Genomic DNA, 23,301 nt, shown 5'->3' with positions numbered 1-23,301 from the left:
CTGTTACGAGGAGTGTCCCATAGTCCACTGCTAGAGGTTGCTGTACTTAAACAATAAGTTACACAAGTTCTGTACATAATTACAGTCATAGTAGAGTATGCAGCTGTATAATACACCACAGTAAAACACCAAAGGGCAAAGAATTACTATATATGAAAGCTTTTTGTTGAAGATTTTATAGTTTAATTGACCAAGAGTCAATTTGATATCCTCATATCAGGAGACTGACATCCATCTGTCTTAGGCACTGATCCAGGCAGAATTGCCTTGCAGAAAAACCTGGCTCTTTTGACAAACTCATGCATTATTAAAAAAAAAATTATGTAGCTCAAAGTCTTTAACAACTCTATAAAAATAATTATTTGCTAGTCTCGTGCTTACCTTCAAATACATGAAGTATTTGAATAATTTCACATTCTCTTTCTGAATTAGGTTCACTGCAGTATTAGATCAGGCAGAAACTTCAAAACCTTAATTAGTCAAGTGTGACTCAACAAACTGGATATTTCAGCTTGAATAAAAAAGTCTGTCTAAATACAACTCTAAAAAAAAAAAAAAGAAAGTTTGTACCACAGCAGATCAAGCTAACTAACACTGAATATCTTTTCCATGGTGGAAAAAAAAAAAAAATCACTATCCTAAGTTTTAGCACAGGATATTCAGGGAAAACATATTGTAAGACCATGCTTTGTAAACACTTCTATGAATCATTCAGAGACTATTGGCTTTGGAATGAATTTTCAAATACTTGATGTTATGCAGGGCAGTAATTAACAGCTAATGCTATGAAAACAAGCAACTTCAACATGATGTTACAACAGCAAAAGCAGTGGAGGCTCCTGCATCAAGTAATTAAAACTGGGTATTAATTTATATTTTATTATAAAGCTTATAGCATTACAGAGTCTAGCATGGCACAATAAGTAACCTTGTTGCAGTATTTGTTTTTGCTTGGTACAAAAAAGCTGAACAGCAGCATAATTGTTGTTACAGTGAATCTGGGATTGGAATGAATTTGTTTCTTCTGAATAGGGATGAGTCAGTGATTTAAAATAAAAAGGTTGCATTTTAAAATCTCAAATATGTGCAAAATTCCTTTCAGTACAGTAGAGCATATGGTAGAGATGTGTGCAATCTTGAAAGTTACGTCCTAACCCAGATACTGCCAATAATTGCAAACAATCACATGGAGGATGAACTCCGAACGGTTACTCACGATTTTCAGTATTATTTCCAAGAGTCCTCCTCACAGCTGGTGTTCTCTCCCCACCCCGCTTTATGTCCTTTTATGCAGTGCATCAAGTACTGACATTCATAATTATTGTAAAAAAACATTGGTCCATGATATTCTAGTAAGTTTCCTTCAGGAGTTCCAGTAAACTCTCCATCCTAAGACAGCTGTAACTGTTACAATGGATTTATGAAAGCAAATGCAATCTGAGAGATGCAGTCTGTGAAGATTAGTATCTCCATTTTCCTAAGATCTTCAACAGCTTTTAAAAACACAAAATGGATTCCGATGTTATTATTCGGAAAGTCCCTTGATTTTGGTGCTTTAGCCTTGATGTGATTTTCTGTTTTCACATGTTGTAGGCAACATAAATGGGATCCAACTGGTCAGCTAAAAATCCGTCTCTCAGGTGCATTCGTTGTTTCTCACCACGGGAATTGATAGGAATAACACCGGGGTCCACAATGACTACAACACCTACTATGAGATAATGCTCTTCCAGAACCACATTTGTTACCAGCGCGACTAGGTCCAATGCTTCTTGTTCTGAGCCTTCTAATTCCACAACCACCACCAGCAAGTTGGTCCATGTAAACACAGCGCTGTCGGCATGATACAAATATTAATGGTGAGAAAAAAAATACATAGTCAAAGGAAGCTAGTAATCAAAGACAGACTCACTGGAAATAAATTTCGTAAGTAGTTGAACAATATAATAAATGAGAACAAGTTATAGAATAGTAAAGTGAAAATATTCGTAAATCAAGAGGTATTAAAGCTGTAACTTCTTGGGATATTCTCTGCCACTTATTTTTTAATTGTCCATGTACAAAATATAGGTAGGTTCTTTTTCTCTTACATGTACACAATCATGTATTTAAGAGTCCTTTGCACTTATGTATTGAAATGGGAACCATTAAGATTTCACATACAGTGTGCATACTTGATATTAATGTACTTGTGTAAATCTTCAGAAATTATTAAAGGAAAGACAAACCCTCCCAAAGATTACAAGTAAACACTACCACTTTGCGACTGAAGAGGGCCTATAGCCAAATGGCATACATCATCCATTAGGACCAAATGAGAATAATATATGTTAGAAGATACCATTCAAGAAATCCTTGAGATGTGTTTACCACATCCAACTGCGTACATTCTGACACAGCTAGGGAAGTCAACAACACAACTTGCAAGTGCTCTGCTGCTCTGTTCATGCCCTGCCCTCCCCGTCTTTCAGACTATGAAGATCAAACTTTGATAAAGGAGTGGGCTGCTTTTTTTTTTGAGCAGCGGAGGCAGGGGAAAGAGGGGCATTATATTTCAGTTACTCGCAAAGTTTTCGTGAGTTCCCTCTACAGCAAGCTCTCAGTCTAGCATGCTGTTCCACAAAGCTTGACTTCTGCTGCTTTAGAAGAAATAAAAGGATACAGAAAAGTAATACTGAGGCTCTTACCATTCTGCGATGCTCTTATGTGCTCTTATTACAGAGGTCTCTATATCAATGGGATGGTACCTCATTCCTCTGAGCTCCAGTGTTTCATCCAAAGAGCCTACCACATATAGGGCATCATGCCTCTCTGCAATATAACACAAACATTTAAAACACCATCAGATCTACAGAACAAACATGGTCATTTGTATGAGCTTATTCCTGACGTTCTAAGATGTTCCTGGTGTTTCCTAGGACAAGGATTCTATAATACACATCAAGCTCTACCATATGAGTAGAAGAGAATTAAGAGGTCATTTAGCACTTCCGCCTATTGACTCCAAATGAAACAAGACTAAAAAGAATTTCTGGGTCATCCAATTCTGCCCCTTCTCTCACGTAATGTAATCTCAGTTCATAAACCCAATCGAAATCCATTGTTAAAGCATCTATTTGTCCCACTATTCTTACCAGAGAACTTCTCTGATCAATAGGAACACTTTTCCAATTTTCAAATTTAACTTTTTTTTGTTTTTAAAACCAGCTTATACCCACTTGTCCTCATGCCACCAATATTCTTCTCAGCTCCTTAAGTTCCCCACAGTTAATGCAGCAGGAACAACTTTATCCCCTCCTCAGCCTTAGCTTTGCTAGGTTAAATAAGCAAAGCTCTCCTAGACCCTTCTTGAAGGACATGCTCTTCACATTGCCACGTTCATCCTGTAACTCTGTTCAGTTCAACTTCACTTTTTTTTGCACCCATTTTATAATTCTGCTCAATCATGTAACTTGAGACAAAAAGCATGTTGGGAAGCTGCACTGTATTTCACGCATACTTGCTACGTTTATTCACCACACATAGCCTCTCAAATGCTGACAACCTGAAGGACAACTGACATTGCTCCACAGTGATAAAAACTTCTACGATACATGATTTTTCAGAAAACTACAAGGCACAAAAACTTGCTATAGTAATCTGGTGCCTTGCCACCTGCAACTTCTCTTTCTTTGTGAATTCAAATTCACAAATTCACAGATTCCAATTTCTGTCAACTACCAGCTTTCTCAAGAACAGGGAGCCATTTCACTTTGAACAGTGACAGACAGACAATTCCATCAAAGCATCCAATGCAGAACCGTGTAGTACAGTAGCACCAGTAAAATGTGCTCTGGAGGTCAGGTAACTACCCTAGAAAATCAGAGAGGAGGAAAGCAAGGAAAGCTTAGAGCACCTTGGTTGAGTGTTCCTTTATCATGCTCTACCAGCTCTGAAGGGGAAGACGACATGCAGCAAAAGGTTTTTCAGGGAGCTGGATCTACATTACATCAGGTCGCACCAATAGCCTGAGACCACATTCATTCAGGAACAGAGTCTCAGAACACTGAGACTTAGCTCAGTGTACGAAGTAGGCTGAACGGGTGAGAGGCCTGTTGCCAAGAAGGGACCCTTCTGTGTAATAGTGGTAGCTGTGGGCTAAGGATGCCACACATCTCTGATGAAGACTGTTTCTTTACCAGCATTTACCTTTTGCTCTCTGATGGCACTCTGACTGTGGAAGAGGGAAGCCTACACAATGCTGCTCTGGAGGAGATGGAATTGAGTGGGCTGCAGGGATTTCTCCAACTGGAGCAATAGCATCTACCTTTCTTGTTCTCAAGAGCCCCAGGGAGACTGAATAGAACACCAGCACAGTAGACTGGAGGATGACCCTCTCAGCGACTAGATCCAACAGAGTTACATCAAGGACCATTTCTGAACCATGGACTGGTATCCACTGCAACAGATGGGGTTGCTCCTCAACAAAAGTCTGCACCTTCAACAAATTGCTCTCCTTGCTCGCTTTTCTTCCTTCACATAATGGAGGACTGAAGTAGAATGGACATGCATGGTATCCCCCAAACTGACATTTATGTTCCAGAAGTGGGAAGACTGCTTTTCTATCTTGTACCACGAGTGATTACAGGAAACGTAGAAGGTGTCTGTGAACCCCCTACAGTTCATTATCCAATGGCTGCAATGAGGGGACGCTGACACTGTCCATGTAGATACCACCATTCATTGAACTCCAATCACAGACAATTAGCAATATACATTTGCTAATAAATTATAAGCATTCAAACTCCTTTTCTTAGGCTGTTTAGAGATTACTTTTTTTTTTTAAATGTGTGATAATCAAGAGTTACACCTACTCCATATTCTGTGTCAACAGGAAAAGGAGCAGTTTTTCTTCCATCTGCTTACATTTCTCAAGTTTAGACAGCTTAGATTGAGAAAACGAGATTAACGATTTATTTTCTATACTGGAAAAATTATGGAGAAGTTACTCCTCTAGACCTTTAACTTCTGAAAGGCTGGGAAATCACTGGTATTTGCACATGTCCTAAAATTGCTGAATGACAACATTATTCGTATTCTCTACATCAGCACTGAAATACTGCATCCTCTCTGTAAAGAAAGAGGTTCAGAGGAAAAGTGAGTAGAAAGGCTCTAGTGCTTCTAACAAATGTGCTCATGTTATTTTGTGTAAGTGAAAATAAAGGAAGATGAACATAATTTCTAAATCTGTCAAAAGGGCATTATGAATTTCTCATTTTGCACGATTACCCAGTATCATTATAATCAATGAATATGTACAGAGTAACAATTCCTGTTACATTCAGCACTTTTCTCTGATGGAAATCAGGATGAACTTGCAGGACAGCTTACTCTTTGCTAGCTCAACTACACCAAGGAGTTTCAAACACATGCTTCTGTAAGTACATTTGTTTTCTCTCACCTCCACTAGCATCAGTAAGTTCTGTTCTGCGCAGAAAGCCAAGGTACCCAGTCCGAGCCCATACGGTCTGAGTGTCTCCAAAACTCAAGCGAGCAGTAAAGTGATCAGCGTGCAGTGCTTCTTCTCCATACACTGTGTAGTAACCAGTAGCATTGTGCGGACTACTCACCCATATCTAGGGAATTAAAACAAACAAACAAACAAAAGGGAGTCATTCCCATATAAACATAGGTTATTTTGCCAGACCCAGGCAGCATCATTTATTGATTTAAAAGATCTGTTCCACCGATAATTTTTTTTGCTCCTAAAATGCCAGGAGTAGTTTTATGAAAATAATGCATTACCTTCTGCCTCACAGAAAATGATCAGGAAAAAGGACTATAAAGGAGTTTTATATACATGTAGTTGGGGATGGTAAAGAGAAAGAATGAACTAGGCATTGGCTTACTGGAAAGGAACACCTGTTAACCTGCAATCTTCTATTAGTTGGGCATCTTAGTATACACAAATCCCGATATATATAAAACAAAGATTAAATAGTAAATTACCTCATTACTACTGTCCACTGATGGGAGTACATAAGATATTCACTACCTCTTATAGCTGCCAATCAGACAGACTAGTCAACTGATATCACCTGGTACTGGCATGCAGTAGTTTGGCAGGGGAGGGAGGAAACCATGCAGACATACATACAAGTATGTAAAGAGTTCCAGCTCTCTGTAGAGTTCATTCACTTGCCACATTATGTGGCCATCCCAGTAAGAGACAGGCATTTATCTAACATGATTTATCTATATATTAAAATCACTGCTGATAAACAAAGTACAACAGCATCAAAGCTTTACCTCTCCTAAATGTGAGTCTCCCAGAGGTCCCTTGGTTTCTGTGTGCGCTATGATGACCTTTACCCCTGGAAGAATCTTAAATAAGAAGCAAATGTTTAAAATACAAGTTAAGAGAACTTGAATTCATCAAAAGAAAAGTTAATAATGCACAGCCACAGAAGTCAACAGTCTCTGCAATGCTTCCCTTTCTACTCCTCTCTGCACCACAGATATATCAACCATCTCTTCCTACCATGTTGTTTAATCATTTAAACTCTAAGCAGCTGTTTTGCAGCTTCAGAGTTGAAGTTTGTTTCACACCTGAAAAATGCCTTCTACGTGAAGGCCTCTGATTTTTTCAGTTGTAGCAACATATCCTATTGTATCACTTCACACACCTGGCTTCATTTTAACTAGCTGTTCATTTTATGCTCTCTCTAGTGCCTCTCCTAGATATACTGTGATTAGTGAAGCTCATTGCACAGATTCTGTACTGAGATCCAGCTGAAGCAGGTCACCACCTGGGTAAAGGTCATGAGGAGGAAGGATTGCTCTCAATCTCTCACCTTCCCAGACTCCATAAGCGGCAGGCTGTGTGGAGAACCTCTCTCTACCAAACGCACCCTGAGAAAATAAGAGAATGTATGAACTTAAATAGAAGTTAAACAGATGTATTCCAGTATATCCAGTGTTATCCTATCCTTAGCTGCACTGACCAAACTGTTATGATGCCAGTCAACTATGCTCAGTTATTCATAATGCAGTAAGACAGTTAAGAGTTTCTTCAAGACTTCCATATTAGCATTCCCATAGACCACGTTTCTTTTAAGAATCAGAAACTCAGCTCTCTGGAGAGATGAGTAACTTTTTCCAACAGAGCTCTAAGGTTGAAGTTCCACCAGCATTTTACATTCACCTTCTTTGTTGTACTCTCCTGGACCTCTGCTTGCCACACTGAACCATGGCAGAGCATCAGTAGGAATTACAAAAAGCAAAGAGCAAGCAGCGTAAATAGAATTAAGTGACACTATGCAGCCCATTAGTAGCATATCTTATAAAGGTAGCACATTTGCAGAAGGAACAAGAATTGAGTGTAGTAGGAAAGGTGTACAAGAGAAGAGGCTCCTCTACTTTATGTTATATTACACTATCCCTACACCCATAGGCTAGAACTGACACAGCAGCAGCTTTGAGGCTATGGCTGAACTTGTTTTTAACAGGAATATATACCATGCAAGTCATAGTGATACAGTAAATAAAGAGAAAATGACTGTAATTTGCATTGATCTGTTCAGATGCCAAATCGGGATCATGCAAATGATGAATAGCTTGTCTTCTAACAGCTAAGATTTAAGCTTGCAAAAATTAGAGACGAGTAGTCACAAAAGCTGCCAGTTAACATAAGCCCCTAATTTAATGTTATCAATTAAAAAAACCTAAAGCAAATGCACCAAGCCTTGATATTACGTTTCTTAAAATAAGTACAGAAACAAATAGATATATGTATGTACCCTACTAAAATTATAGTCTGAACTTGGTGCTGCCAGCACTTGCATTAACTAAGTTAACCGCGATAAGTTAACATGAAAATTATGACTACAGAATTAAGTCTGATAGAATGATGTATCCTTGGCAAGTTTCCAGATGACACGTGTACATACGTGCGTGTGTGTGTGTTTTGATATGCTGTAGTACAGGCCTGACATCAATTTATTGGATCTGGGAAGGCTGAGGGAATTGAGTTGATTTTTTCTGGAGAAAAAAAAAAAAGACTAAGGGGGACTCTAACTGCACTTTTTCCACTACCTAAAGGATTGTTATAGAGAAGATGGAGCCAGATTTCTTAGAGCTGCACACCGGAAGGAGAAGAGGCCAGGGATATAATATGCAAGATGGGAAACGCCAGTAAGGAAAACTGCCCCAGAGTGGGGTGTCAGTCTCAGCACATACAGCCAGAGAGGAGGAGGATCTCCATGCTTGGAGATTTTCCATACTAAACTGGTCCTGGCCCTCAGTAACCTGATGAAGCCTTGAAGCTGGTTCTGCTTTGAGCAGGAGGTTGCATGAGGGACATCCCGAGATCCTGCCCAGCGTAACTGTTTCTGTGATTCTGTGACTAACTAGCCAGTTGGCAAAGTCATCTTTTGCTAACTGTCTGGTTAGGTAAGAAACAGCTAATGAGTCTAGATTATACAAGACTGATGAACAGACAGCAAGTTAGATTAGGGTCTAGAAAGGAACAGCAGAACAAGTGATGGGGGAAGAGATGCCTGACTACTTCCAGCACACAGACATCATTAAAGGATTCTCTAAGGTGCGGTTCCTTGTGTATGGTGATGAGGGATTAGCTGCTGCCAAGAATATTTCAACATACCAATGCAATGCAATGAGGCTGAACTTTCTCCTCTACAGTCATTAAATAGTTAATGCTTTAACATAATCTGTACCTGTCATGTCGAAGTGCTCTCATATCTACGTAGACTGTTGTTGGATCTGGTCCTGCTGTTCCCTAAGAATAAGAAGGAAGAAACAAATGCAACAGAAGCCAGAAAATCCTGCTTTCATTCTCAAAGCCACATAAATTCACAAATTCCTCTCCTTTTTTTACTGATGCTTACAAAGTACTGCCCTAATCTACGAGAAATATAGTAAAATAGCCCCCCTTTCTAGAGTGAGTGCCATAAAGCTTTGATGTTTTATGGAATCAGTAAATGAATGCATAAGTGAAGTATGTATTTATACAGATAAAGTCTTTAAGTTTTTAAAATTTTAAATTTAAAACTTAAGTTTTTAAAATTTCATTTTGGTAAGCACCTCCTCTAAAAACTACATACCAAGTGCAAACCATGTAAGCATAAACCTATGTGGGCCTAATTCCTTTCCCAAAGCTCAACTATTCTACTTTATAACGGTTTTGTCAACTTTGAAGAAAAAAAAACAAAACACCCAACATTTAACTAAAATAACTCTAACCAACCTGTATCTTCTCAAGGCTCCTGCCAGTAATAGCCTAGGCAGAGGCAGAGCTCTGTTACAGTCAAGAGGATAAACCTTCTGACCAACTCTGGTGAGAGGTTTCCCATTTCCCAACATGGGAACAGGGGACCTTCCCCCCCTCCCCACCCCGAGAAGAATTTAATCTCAAGATGAAGAGAAACTACTGTGAAATGCATATTTAAGCTAAAAAAATAGGCAACGTTTCCTCCCCATAGCACAGTTTCTCATTTTAGAAAGACTTAAAATGAGGCCACTTGGCCATCAGCTCAAGATTGCAGTGCTGGAGAACAGTAATAATGTCTTTATAATGACATTCCCTTGTACTTTTGTAGCACTGCTGAGGCTCAATGACTGACGGCCACACCGATTAGCGGTATGATCTTTATCTTTAGGAATATATCATTCAGTAATTTTAATCATTGCTATACCCCCTTTCTACTTGTTTGAGGAAGAGGTTTTGTACTTCAGCTACAAGTGTTCTGTGTGAGTAAAACTGAACTTCTTCAGAAAAAAAAAAAACTTGCTTGATCTGTTTCAAATGAAAACTCTCTCAAATGGCATACATTCATTATAGAGTAATACTGCTGAAACAGACTGACTGTACAAAGACATTACAAGCACACATGCATCACTATACCTGTTCAGCCAGCTTGCCCAGCCTGTTTGGCTGACAGCGGGACCACAAACAGAAGTAACAGAGGCCATCAAAGTGTGTGAAACAGAGAGAAAGGGGAAAAAAGAAAATACAAACAAAGAGGCACTGGAAACATAAGATACACACAGTAAGACAGAAAACAAAACTCATACTGTTTTAGAGTGAAAAGAAAATTTCCATTTCAGATTATTTAAGAGCTTGGCAGTTTTAAGCGGTTCATTGGGAAACATGCAAGTCCCAGTTAATAAACAAGAAGAGGTTCAAGGCAGATCATATGTAATCCCTTCTCCATCTGTAAGTATCTAAAGGCTGCTGCAGCTTCAGGAACACCTTCTCAGTAAACCAGTCCAGTAAGGTTGGAAGATGTTATGTATTTATTTGCATGGTAACTTGTATCAAATACCCATTCAGTTTGGATATTAATCTATATTAATTTAAATTCAATGATTTAGAAAAGTAAAATACAGATATAACTTTGGAAGAATGGGGGAAAGGGGTTAAAAAAACCACTAAAGAAGGGCTCAAGAATGGAGAACAGACATGAGAAAGGTATAAAATGAAGGGGAAGCTTAACTGCCCAGCAGCCCTACGTTCTTCACAGTTTTCTTGGAGTACTTTTCACATTGCCATTTAACATTCTGTAGAAAACCTGTTTTTTCCCCCTTTGTACAGTCTGAACAGCAAATATCCAAAGCTGGCTTTTAAAATTCTTATTTAGACACGCAATTCAGAAAGCTGTTCTTTCACACTGAAAATGTTTTATTCATCTGAATATGAATCTGAAATGTTTTATTCAAAGAATTTAAAATCTTTCTGTACAGTCATCTTAATTTCATCTATATCCTTCTGTGCTGGTTTCAGCCTATTTTTCATTCTACTGATTCATAAAATTGCTCTGGCCGCATTTCTTTATAACCATTTATCTAGGGGTTGTGAAAAATCTTTTCTCCTTTAGTATGTGTGAAAGAAACTATAGAAACTAAAGAAACAATTATGAATGGCAACATTTAAGAAGCTTATGGCCCAAAACATCTCTCGTAGGAAATCTAGAACATTAAAATATATTCTGAGAGGAAAAAAGGCTTTCCTTCACCTAGTGGGCACCAGGAAGAAAAAGAAAAAAGAGAAAAAAAAGTTTTGCAAAAGCACAGTAGGAATCTTCATAGAATCATATTTTTTATTAAGTGTAATTCATACCAATAAAATTGGAAATAAAATTTACAATTACACACATACTTAATGCATGTGCCATCTATGAAATTCCCCACATACAAAGCTACATATTGCCACATCTGAAACTTGAGCAGTTCATCTATTAACTCTAGTATCATCCAAAACCCAGGGTGCTTTGCCAATTTCTAGACCATACTTAGTACCTGATTTTCAGGTAAGTTGTGGAATACTTTTTTTTTCCTCTCCTAACTAGAGGAGAAACATCTCATTAAGAAAAGTTAGGTTTAATCTATTTAAATTATATATACAAGATTATCATCAACTGAATACTAAACTGTCAAAGGTGGGTCTGGACCACAGCATGTCATTATCTCCAGTCTGTGAAGTAGGGCTCTGTACTTTATGGGCATATTCTCCCCTTCAAAGCTTCCAATTTTATACCTTTAATTGAAAAAAAGCCCAACTCTCACATGAGGTGAGACAAATGTATTTGCATACGGATAATACTCATATGAGATCTTTAAAAGTAAAAATAACCTGCCAACCTTGTCAATTTTCCTGGGTCTTATTTGAGGAACTCTGTCTTCCATTTAATTCCACATATACATAAGCTACGTTTCAAACAGCAAAATCTGAATCACACAAAAGCTGAAATAGCACTGCTTGAAATATTTAATATGTTTATGACCAGGAAGCTGTGTATTTAATTTAATATTGCTCCTGCATACTAGGAAGGAAACAAGTTTCTTCATACTGATCCTCTGTATTAGAAAGGCAAATCAATTGGTCAGTTAGCACAGAAAAGTGAAATTATCATAATCCACATCTTCAAGGCTTATTTAACTTGGTGATGAAACAAGCAAGCAATGGAGCTCTAGTTCATTAGAAAAAAATTACATACAGCTGAACATGATTTCCTGTAAAGTTCCAAGAGATTCTGTCCATAAGTATAAGGAATAAGCAGTTTAATCTCACCTGTAAGCAAATTGCTACGTTGACCCTGCACCCAAATGTAGTGCTCACTGCACGAGCAGAAAGGCCCAGGTCTTTGAATAACTTAGAGAAAGACTGTGTTAATGTAATCCTTGGTCTCTCCTCTGCAACCACCATGCATGTTCGCACGCAGGACAGGTTAACTCCTTTCATCTGAGAGGTTGGGTGAAGAAAAAACCAACATTTTAAGTTTAAAGTCAATAATTCTAGAAATAAGCCATTTTAATTTGCAGAACAGATGGACTTTAAAAACACTAGAATAACTGACATGAACTAGTTAAACAATATAGATATGGACTGCACTCAGTTTGGCTCCATCCACCCAGGACAATCCTCTAAAATTGTGCCAAGAAGCTTTGTGGTAGGGTTTGATGCACAAGATGCAAACTACTCACATCGTGTAGCTGCAACACAGCCACTCATCATTTTGAGCTGGAAAAAACCACAAAATGTCATTGTGTCACAGGGCTGGGCTCACAAGAGACCGGCTTGCTCCCCGGGCTGAGCAGTTCAGGTGCAGTCAGAGAGTTCGAGACATTATTAGCTCTCATCAGCATAAACGTGAACCTGTAGCAACTGGCTACAGGCCAGGATTCTCTTCAGTGAGGTCCAGGAGAACAGAGGGACAGAGTTTTTTGTCTATACTGAGAATAAGCACAATGTAGCCGCTTTCTTGCGCACAAGCTGCCAGACATTCCCAGTGGAAGTCCTGAGCAGCTTAGTTACTACAGCTGTGGGAACTCTCCTACTATTGAGACAGAGGCACCTCTTCAAGGACATTAAGTTTCAGTTAAAGAGATTTCCCTCAAAAATAAATGGATTTATTAGTGTGTAATTGCTACTGTTAGGAAGATTACATCCATTTTAGAACTCAATACTTTTGGTGTCAAGAGATCTGAAAGCAGGTGAGACTTGCCAGGTTTTGGGGGGCTTTTTGTTTTGTTCTTTTTTGGGGAGAGATTTTTTGTTTTTGGGGTTTGGTGGAGCTTTCGGGTTTTGGGTTTTTTTTTGGTGCGGTTTTTTTGTTTGGTTTTTTTCATCTGCCTATCAAGCAAGATAGGCTTGCTAAATATTTTGCCCAAAATCTCAGAAATACCCAGCAGCACAGAGATGGCACAAATAAGTAAAGTTGAAAACATAAGACTTCCCTCCCCGCCCCCCCTCCCCCCCCGAAACATGAGAGCTGAAACTTCCAGCAATCTCAACATTTCCCAAAAAGCAAGTCATAATTAAAGGCTTTCAAAGAAACCTTATGGTCCATCTTCTGCAAGCCAAAATGAAATACTTTTAGGAGGAGACATGTATTTGTATGTCAGTGTGTTGAAAAATTAAGTCCACTCACCCGGAGTATATCAGTCTGTGTTCCAAGCCCTTTGGTGCACATCTCCATCACAGAGTAAGAGCAGAACGTGACGCGCACTTTATACTGACTTACAGCAGACAACCACAGAGACACATTGCTCTCCAGTTCCAGAGGAGGGACTAGAATAGACTGATGACCCGAATATACACTAGGGAGAGAAAGAAAAAAAACATGAAAACTTCAAGCCAGCGTAAAAAAGCCAAAAGTTACATAAAGTCAAAATGAAGCAAATACAGGAAAACTGAGAGCTTGGTATCTATCTGAACTTCAGCCTATCTTCTCCACAGAGAGCAAGTATCTCTTAGTTAGCTAAGAACTATGGGTTTGAGTTAAGTCACAAACTTTAAGGTGAGTATATTTGTCCTGCAGTAAATTGTGTTGAACTACAGGGAAATACTCAACGCCTTGAATAGACAGAACTTCTGACACTAGAATGTTAACATTGGAGACATCATTCCAGTTACAGATTACAATTGGTAATTGAACTTATTTTTGTAAGTCATTCTAGGGAAAATGCACCTTTTGCTTTGAGTGAAACGAGTCTTTAACACCTATATTGCACCATTCAATTTTCTAGTGCAATTTTCTAGCCTTTGCCGTAGGTGTCTCAGTTTTTAAAGAGTGTTTATGTGAAATATTTAACCTGGATACCAGTTAACATGAGTGGACAGAAAGTCAAATTCAGAATCACACCACCTTTTAATTATTTTTAAAAATAATATTATATACTCATTTCAAGACAGTAAACACCATAATCATACAGTCTTAAATTACCAGATGTTTTTTAGATCAGTTACTATCAACAAAATTAGTGACACACCCCTCTGTGAAACCAGGCTTAGATAAACTAACGCATCTTGAAAAAAAATAACAGCATCTCTAATTGCTTTCAACAGCTAGCTTGACATGCTTGCCACTTCTCCTGACTAGAGCTGATCTGTTTTTGTACTGGGCAATACAATGAGGTTTTTTGTTTTCTTTTTAAACATTCTAAAACAGAAAAAAAATAATTCTGTAATAAAACAGTCTTTCACACTAAACCAAAGCTATAACTCAGATGAAACACAACAGACCTTATATTAACTCCTGTATAGAAAGCACGACACACGTAGCTCCCATCCCTAAAAATATATTTTTAAATCCATTTAGATTTTAATTCTTCCATCACTAAGGTTTCTTCTCCCTCCACCCTGCCTCACTTTATTGATGATATAAATCATCTGATGTTACCAAAGTTAAATTTTTGCTTTCCTTCAGTACACTTCCTTTCCAGTTGGGGAAATTAGAGAAGGAAGAACAGGTTAACTACAGTAAATTTAACTTTATCTGTTTACAAAATAACCTTGCATATTTAGTTTCTGCATTTTTTTAATGAAATATCTGAAACACTGTAAAATCTTTGGATTAGTTAACGCATATGGGAAGTTTTAAATGGCAAAAAAGAGCTTTGCAAGATGTGCCTGCATTATTGTAGTTATCTGATTTAATCAATTCAGGTCTCATTCATTTTAAGAAACATTTAATTGCTTCCTTTAGCAGTATTTCTTAGTGCATACCAATCTTGCAGTCCACACCTTAAGGGTCTTGTAAAAAGATATGGTTTAATCTCAGAAGACTTTAAAAGGATTTATTTAAGCAATGTGAAATAGACAGTGAAGTCCTTTTTTTCTTGGATTTGGTATCTAATTAATTCCACTTGCAAAACCCAAGTTTCTCAAGTAACTAACTTACTTAAATGAATTTTGTTACCACAAAAGTTATTTTATGAAATACCTTTAAAAAGGTTAATTTGGGTTTCTCTGACAGTTTCATCCACTGCTGTTCCCTTGGATTCTAGAGAAGGCTGGGAACACATGAGAAAACCTACGACTCAAACGACATACCTGCACAAGCACCACAGTGCAAATCCCAAGCCACAATAAGGGTCAAGGCAGATGGCAATCTGACGTGAAGGGTACAGCTCACACTGTAGCTTTATAGAGCGACATAAGGCACTTGTAGCTGCATGTGACATCTGTAAGAGGAAAACAGATGCTCTCAGGGACTTTTTAAAAAAAAAAAGGGTATCACATGTAAGAGCTGATACAAATGTTTATTGTAAGAGGCGTGGCAACGCGTAGTAGTTTGGGTTTTTTAAACCACCTTTAAAACAGGAAAGCGATACGAGCCCAAAATTTCACAGATACTTTTCATGCTAGTGGCAAATGACATCTGTCATGACATTGAATGATGCCAAATGACATCTGACATCTCTATGATAAATTGCAAAAGAATACATTAATGAACTTTACGACAAACACTCTCCATTTAGTCCCCTCAGTGACTCCTCACATAGAGCCAGTAAGACCGAATGCTTCCAAAAAGTGCATCGAGACATTTTGATTTCATGCAAATTTAAAAATAAGCTTTCTGAACACTAAGATGGTCCACTTACATTTTTGTATTTCTTCTCTGGCAGGAGGAATGAATGCAGAATATGCCTATCTATAAGGAAACAAAGTATAATAATCTCTCTCTTGTTACTCTACCTTTACTCCTGCTAATATACCAGTAGTAGACACACTGAAGTCCAAGTATGCCAACATATCTGGAGATGTAGGTCTGAAAATACTAGCCAGCTTCTTTTTAGGCATATCATCTATTTAAAACATATAAAAAGAGAAGAGTACCATATTATTATTTTGGAAAAAGAGCACAGGACAAAAATGTACCTTTACAGCTTTAACACCAGATGCTTTCTATAGTTTCTGGACAGCTATTTTGACGCAATGCAAGACACATCCATTCAATTAGTCAGTTATGGTATAACAAAATAAATAAATCAGTCTTCAAACTATTTACATTTTGGCTAGCGGGCAAACATTCTGTACCTGTATCCAAAATAGTGGGCCATGTTTTAATATCTACAGCTGTTGCAGCTTCCTTGGACTTCAGCAGTTTCATTATCGTTTGCGTGGTCAGTATACATGCAGACTTACTGACCTATAAAAGACACAGCATTAAAAACATTTAGAAAACTAGTGAATGAATGCTTAAGTGATTTCATATCCATCCAGATGAGATAACCAGTAAGCTGAATAGATGAAGAAAAACATTGGAAACAAAGCAAAATAAATTACAGCAATAGAAAGAACATTTTAAACGAGTTTCTGAAAAAGTATTTATTGATTCAGCCACAGCATGCTGATTATTTTTTTTCCTAGCTTATTTTACACTGACTGTGGCAAAGCAATTTATCAGGCTGCATCAACCATCCTACACCCACCAAAAGCATTAGGAGAGGAATGTCTTATACATACCTCTACAATCATTTTGACAGTGGGCAGAGTGGTAGCAAGATTCTGTGGATGAGGTGGGCGAACGGTGATAGGTATACAGCCAGCATATAAGCAGCCATAGAAAGTTGCTATCAAGTCTACTCCTGTAAAGGATATTTGTGAAATTAAAGCCATTTTTATCAGAACAGAAGGCCAAACTCTTTCGCCAAAATCAAAATACACATTGATTTATTTTATTAAGATGTAAGGATTTGTCACAAAGGTCTCTTCAAATCAACAGGCTGTTCTTGGCCATACCCAATTCTATAAGGTTAAAATATTATGTATTTGAGAGTTAGCAAAAATTATTCAAACCCTACAAACTTTAACTTTGTAGGGATATATTTGCATGGACAGCTAGTATAAAATAACAAAAATAACAAAACAAGGTATTGTAGGTTATGAAGATGACGACTCAGATTCTTTTAAAAAAGCATACATTTGTTTTTCCCAATTATCACTCTGAAATATGCAGTCCTACTTTTACGAGGTAATACTTTTTTCCTGAGGTATACTTGTAAATACACACTAGTAATGCAAGTCTGGGGTCCAGACCACTGCTAGAGACAGCCATTCAGGAAAGGGTGTTCATACACTGACATCTCTAATCTAGCTTTCAACAGATACATATGCAGTTTTATTCCATTCTCTGAAAAACGAGAATCTTTCATGTGGTTTAAATCAAACTACTCTTGCATAACTGCCCAGACATCTGGAGCAGTTAGACGAAATGTTTGGTAAATGTAGTTTGCCACTTGGAGAAGCAACTTAATAATAAAATGACAAAAAAGAAGTCTCTTCCTTGAAATACTACATCACTGCCATATACCACTGTATTAAATAGATGTTTGAATGCTCTATCTTGGCAAGAGTTGTTTCTTTTCTTGTGATGTCTGACTTTGATTTTTGCTGTCTGTACTGCCTTACCTGGAGGATAAACCAGGGCCACATGGTCACCAACATTCAGCCGTCCTTTCTCCATCAGTGCCACTGCCACTCTCTCTGCTCTCTTGTGCAACTGTATGCATGATGCAGTGCTAACTACAGTACCCTGCACAAAACAGAAGCAACATCAAAAAACTTTGTGGAGAACAGTTTGAATAAAGTACATGCTGCAGATGCAATATTTCATTGTCCTTATTTTAACAATACAACAAGCACTTTTAAAGGCTCTGTCTCGATGTTTTGGAAACCATGCTGCTGGTACCATGAACTAGAATGCTAGAGAACTTTATATGTATTATTTTGAACATCAGACAGTGAAGCAGCTTCTAAATGTATTTGGTACCACAAAAAGAATACCTTACAAATACTCAAAATTTCACAGTCTAAGGGAGAAAACACAGTAGTAGTAGTAGTAACAATTGTTTTAGCAGCAAGTGAAGCACTGTACCAGCTTTACCCTGCTGTGCACAGCCAAACCTCTAGATTTTGCAATCAGCAGTCTTAAAAGCACAAAGGGAACTCTGGCAATACTCTTTTAAAGGGTCATAGAGGCAACCTGAGCTGTGGTTGGTATGCACTGTTACTTCTGCTTCAGTGCATCTACTGTCCATCTTGTAGAAAGTGTATTTCCCACAACTATGCATCTGGAAAGTCTTCACGTGGAGGCAGCTATATCTTTGGATTGCTTAGGCAGTTGCAAAGTCATGGGGATTCCAAAAGGCTTAGTCCAGTTTTTGATGTGAAAACAGAAAACATCCTTTTGCTATCCAGCCTAAGCAGCAATGCCTTAGCCTTAAGCCCGTAAGGTTGGGATTTATCCATTTTTCCAAGACTACAACCTGACTCAAGAAAAACCGGTGGGACAACCATCTCAGAGGAAAACAATCAATCAGAGACTGAATGAAAAGTTCTCACTATACAGATAAGGATTATTACAGCAAATGTCTGCTACACAAGTATTCAGTTTCAAGTCCAAGATGAGCTGCCACATGTAATCCTCAGCCCAAGTGCACAGCTGTCTGATCCAAGGCCTAGTTTGATGCAGGATGGCACTGGCACTCCGCTCAGTTTTACTAAGGAAAGTGTTGTCAAAGCCTGGGAGCTGAAGTAATGCAAAATAAGAACAGTAAATAGTGTATTGTTGATATAGGAACAGTAATAGCTCAAGGACTTGAGAAAAATATTGACATGAAAAAGTGTAAGAGAAAAGGGTTTCTCACAGAGAGCTGTGAACACTCTAATGTTTAGAATTGTAGCTTATTAGTCCCAGCTATTTAAGGCATGTGTTCACCAACAGATAATTTCTTTGTGTCTAAGTTTTGCGTTTCCTTTTTGCAGCATCTCCAAAGTGACCCAGAAAGAGGTCTCTTCATACTAGAAAACTTCCCTCAAAAGCTTCGTCACTCTGAGAGAGGAATAAACCAATTCTGTGGCTTTTAACAATAACCATATTGAAGCAGTTTCTTCTGCTAAAGCAGAGTCTCATGAGAAAAGTCAGAACTTTGAACAATGTCCTGAACCATTCTGCCTGTCTGAATGAGAGACCCAAAGGCAAATCCACCACTTCCCAAGGACTCCTGCTGGACCTTCGGAAAGCACGCTCCCTATCTCACATGCCTATGGTACAGCGCAGCACAAGGTAGACCCAGTTTGTCGCTGGGCTGTTACTGTCACTGGAAGGGTAGCTACTGAGTACAGGCTCAAACAAAAATTGACCAACTTTGCCTCCTGGAAAGAAAGGAGGGGAATAAAAAAGTGCCAGAGCAGCAATAGAAGAATCTAAAATATTAGAGTTTTCCGAAATATGCACAGCAGTAGTGCCCCTCAAGCCCAGGGAGGCTGAAATACTGAGGAACATACAAAAGTGCACGTTTTTTCACACCCCTTTACGAAGTGTTGGATGCATAGGGGATGTGAATGCTCCAAAACTACTGACAGTCACATGCAGAGCAGAGTGGCTATGAGCAAAAATGATGTATTTACTGAGAAATATGACTGTTGCCTTGTCATAAGGGCTCAGACAGCTCTTGAATAAAATAAGTATATAGAGCCTGTAAGTATGTAGATCCTGTACTCCAAACCTGAAGCATTTACTTGTTCATGTTTGAGTGACTGTAAGTGCCATCCTTTTTAGGGGCAGAGCCTAGCTAAGGACAAGGCACCAGTGTCTCCTGAAGGGTGTGCAGTGCTCCTGGAAAATATGACTCCAAAGCTGTCCCAAGGGTTCTCTACTTAGGCTCTAGATCTTCTAATTAAAAAATCCTCCAGCTCTGACTTCCAGTTACCCTCGTGCTCAGGGAGGAAGACAGAATTGTGGCTTCCATTAATATGAGAAAAGTTGTGTTCCAGCAGGAAATGCAATTACTGCAATGTTTTAAGCTAGGCAGAATGCATACTGAAATTCCAGATGTGGAATAAAATATGTGGAATAAAATTCCAGATGTGGAAAAATTATGCTGCTTGCTAACTAGCAATTTTTGTCTGCTTCAAAACCATGACATCCCACATCATCAACATAACCTGAAGCATTTTAGGAAAAGTCTTCTACCTGGAATTTTCTTAGAAGCCAAACAATCTTTTACTGATCTCAATCTCCAAGTATGACCTAAAGCGCATCTCACCTTGGAATTCAACAAAAGGAAGAGGGGATGATCTGGAGTTGTCTGAGCTCGCCACTGAAGAACATCTGCTAAATACAGGAACTGAAACAGGAAAAAAAGGAGACACTCAGGTTCACTTAAAATGCACCATGCTTAGTTTCAGCGCAATACCATAACTGGTCTTCTCTCATTTTGAATAAGGCAATTCAAATATTTAATAATACCAGGACATCCTGGTAACCAGTGTTACCTTTCTTGCCTGGTCGTTATCCTCCAGCTGGGTAACATCTCTCCCTGAGGCTTGTGCAATTCTCTTGCCAGCAACAAGGTTTCCTACTATCATTGAAGCAGGACCAACATCTGCATTTTGAAAAAACAGTGCAAAATGAGGAAAAATAAGGTAAGGAACAAGTAATAGTCTACAATTCAGCCTGCAGATTACTATAAATGCCACATGTAACATAGATCTGAAAACATGAAAAGCTAAAACCAAGGATGATATTGCATAGGAAAAAAGAGAAGAGGATAGTATGGTACACTAAAAATCAGTCCATTATCAGTATGGTATGTGAAAAATCAGTCTATTACTTATTCTGTCTGTACTTCAGTTTTATTACGTGAGTTACTGGCCTTTGCGAGATGGCCAGTACAGGAAAAATTTATAATGTAGCTACAGAAGCATGAAATGGGTACGTGCTGTACGTCCTTGCATTTACCTGGGATTCGAGGCAGACCACAATGTCCTCACTGAGTTCTGGGCTGCTCTGACAACACCACTAGCTGTGTCAAGTCAGGCAGCTTAAAGCCATTCAACATGCACAGCCCTGAGCTGTCACTTTGCCTCTGGATCATACTCCACACATACCCTCAGAGACATACAAGCAGAACTAAAGAACATGCTCTGTACTCACCTGGTTGTTTCTGTCGAGGCTTAGGCAGATTAGTAACACAAGTATGTGGACACATCAAGACATTACAAGGGTGCAGAGCACCCTCTAAAAAGCGCTGCTTGGTTTCTGAAATATGAATTCCTCCGAGAGGAGCCTTTGGCAAAGTGTTGGCTGGCACCAAGGCAAGACAGTAGACGCCCACTTGGTGAATGCTATCAATTGCCTTAAGAGAAAGGAAAAAAAAATACATTCCACATTATCAACTGGGATGTAGCAAGAGGAAGAATTTGAATTCAAGTCATTTAATAACATTTTTAATAAAATTTTAATAAAACTTTTACTTCCACCACAATTTGCAAATAAAGGGTCCAATTCTGCACTCACTGAACTCATAGAAGTTGTGCCATGACTTCAGTGGGAGCAGGAGCAGACCCAGACTTTGCTTGTGCACTCTATCAAGGGGATGCCACCTGCACATCAGGGATTAGGAAAGCCTCTTAAAAGTGGGCAAAAAGTGCAGAGATTTTAAAAAGCCAAAATTATACCACAGCAAATTTAGCACATATGGCACAATCACAAAAGCGCGGTAGAACAGAAAACCACAAAAATATGGAGGGAAACATCTTGCTGCCTAAAACTTAAGTGTCTATTTTAGCTATGACACTTCTAAAAAGAGAAATAAAAACATTTTCTCCCATGAAAAACAGCCTATTACCAGATATTCCCTCCAAAAAGATTACAAAGCTGAAATTAGACAGAAACCATTATTACACAACTACCTTACTCTTAAAAACTGTTAAGCACTCTTAAACATCTTCCCTTAAGTTGTTCTTTCTAGCCTTCTCTTCAGTTGTCCCTTCACCAGAGTCGTCTTCTGTAATTGCTCTCTCACTTTTTACTTCCTTAGAACTGATGGGTGAATTCTGAAATCCTCAAATGCAAATGTATCAGAATTCCCCTCCCTCCTGCTCCCCCACAAAAACACAATAAAGTAATCAAGGGAAAAAGTTTTTAATGCTTGCTGTTGGAGATCTAGAATAAGGATGTTGGTGACATAAAAAGATTTCAGGGTCTGTTTTGATACTTGGCACTAAGTATACCCTTAAACATTTTCAGACTTAATCTCCCATCCAGTACGAAATCAGCAGAGATATGTAGAATTAAAACAAACAAAAACTATCATCCATAGGACTTTAAGAATCCTAGTAGTGTGAAGTTAAAAAACATTTTGAAAGAAAGTCTTACTTCTTACAAAATTCTGTTAACTATCAACCCTAAAACAGATTCAGAAGTCAGCTTATTACAACTCTCTGTGGTTACAGATAGGTTTTTCTTATGGAAAAAAAGATGCTCTAAGATTCTCATTTCATACATCAGCCTTATTCACCTGGAAAGAGAGAAAGTACAGACTGACTACCTGTAGAACCCTGCTCATCCACTGAAAACTATCCTCCTCTGATGCATCAGGGCGCTGCTCTGCCACAAGCACTATTCGATCATCATGCAAAACGGTCACAGAAAACACTGCTATCCTAAAACGCAAAGGACAGAAGAATGATAGGATGCAACATATGATGAACATAGCATGGTTTATTATAATGTGGAAATGACTGCAACCTTTAATGGTACTGTTTCAACACACACAAGCATTATTCATGCCAGATCATCACAAAATCACAGACAAATTTAGAACAAATGTAGGTTCATTATTGTAATTTATTTCTGTTGGGGGTCAAGTGAATTGGCAGTCACCAATGTAGCACGTGTTTAACACAGGCAGGTTCCATACGTGCAGGGGCTGTGCAAACCTTGCCTATATAACTCCATCATGCACGCTAAACTTATTGCACCTATATACGATGTCCCTTCTGAAAGACAACAACTATGCCAAATTACTGACCGGCACGTCTATCAATCCTTGCACTGAAAAATACTTACTCCCATTTGTGAATTAGATTAGTTTTAGGCTTGCATCTTCTAGGATAAAATATTAATAATGCCTCAACCAGGTATGTGCCATTATTTTTATGATACGTGAATTGGACAAGTAATGCAAAAATGAGGAAAGCTCGACTTTCATAGAATCATAGAATGGTTTGGG

General features: G+C 38.4%; 1 protein-coding gene across 1 annotated transcript; it reads right to left on the bottom strand.

The window, feature by feature from the left end:
• Positions 1-869: 869 nt before the first annotated feature.
• On the bottom strand, positions 870-22,732 carry LOC104072867 (disco-interacting protein 2 homolog A; the record flags this gene model as incomplete). Its single annotated transcript, XM_009572467.1, has 17 exons — positions 870-1,833; positions 2,688-2,811; positions 5,441-5,615; positions 6,289-6,363; positions 6,834-6,891; positions 8,715-8,776; positions 12,068-12,238; positions 13,428-13,596; positions 15,332-15,462; positions 15,977-16,086; positions 16,319-16,430; positions 16,748-16,869; positions 17,693-17,816; positions 20,332-20,412; positions 20,561-20,670; positions 21,222-21,423; positions 22,618-22,732. Coding segments are annotated over 17 exons (2,194 nt in total), but the record flags the coding sequence as incomplete, so codon positions are not given.
• Between the last annotated feature and the right edge of the window lie 569 nt (positions 22,733-23,301).

The sequence above is a fragment of the Fulmarus glacialis genome, unplaced genomic scaffold (assembly GCF_000690835.1).
Source record: "Fulmarus glacialis isolate BGI_N327 unplaced genomic scaffold, ASM69083v1 Scaffold47940, whole genome shotgun sequence".
Classification (NCBI taxonomy): Eukaryota; Metazoa; Chordata; class Aves; order Procellariiformes; family Procellariidae; genus Fulmarus; species Fulmarus glacialis.
Note: the sequence above shows the minus strand (reverse complement) of the source record. Positions and strands in the feature narration are given on the sequence as shown.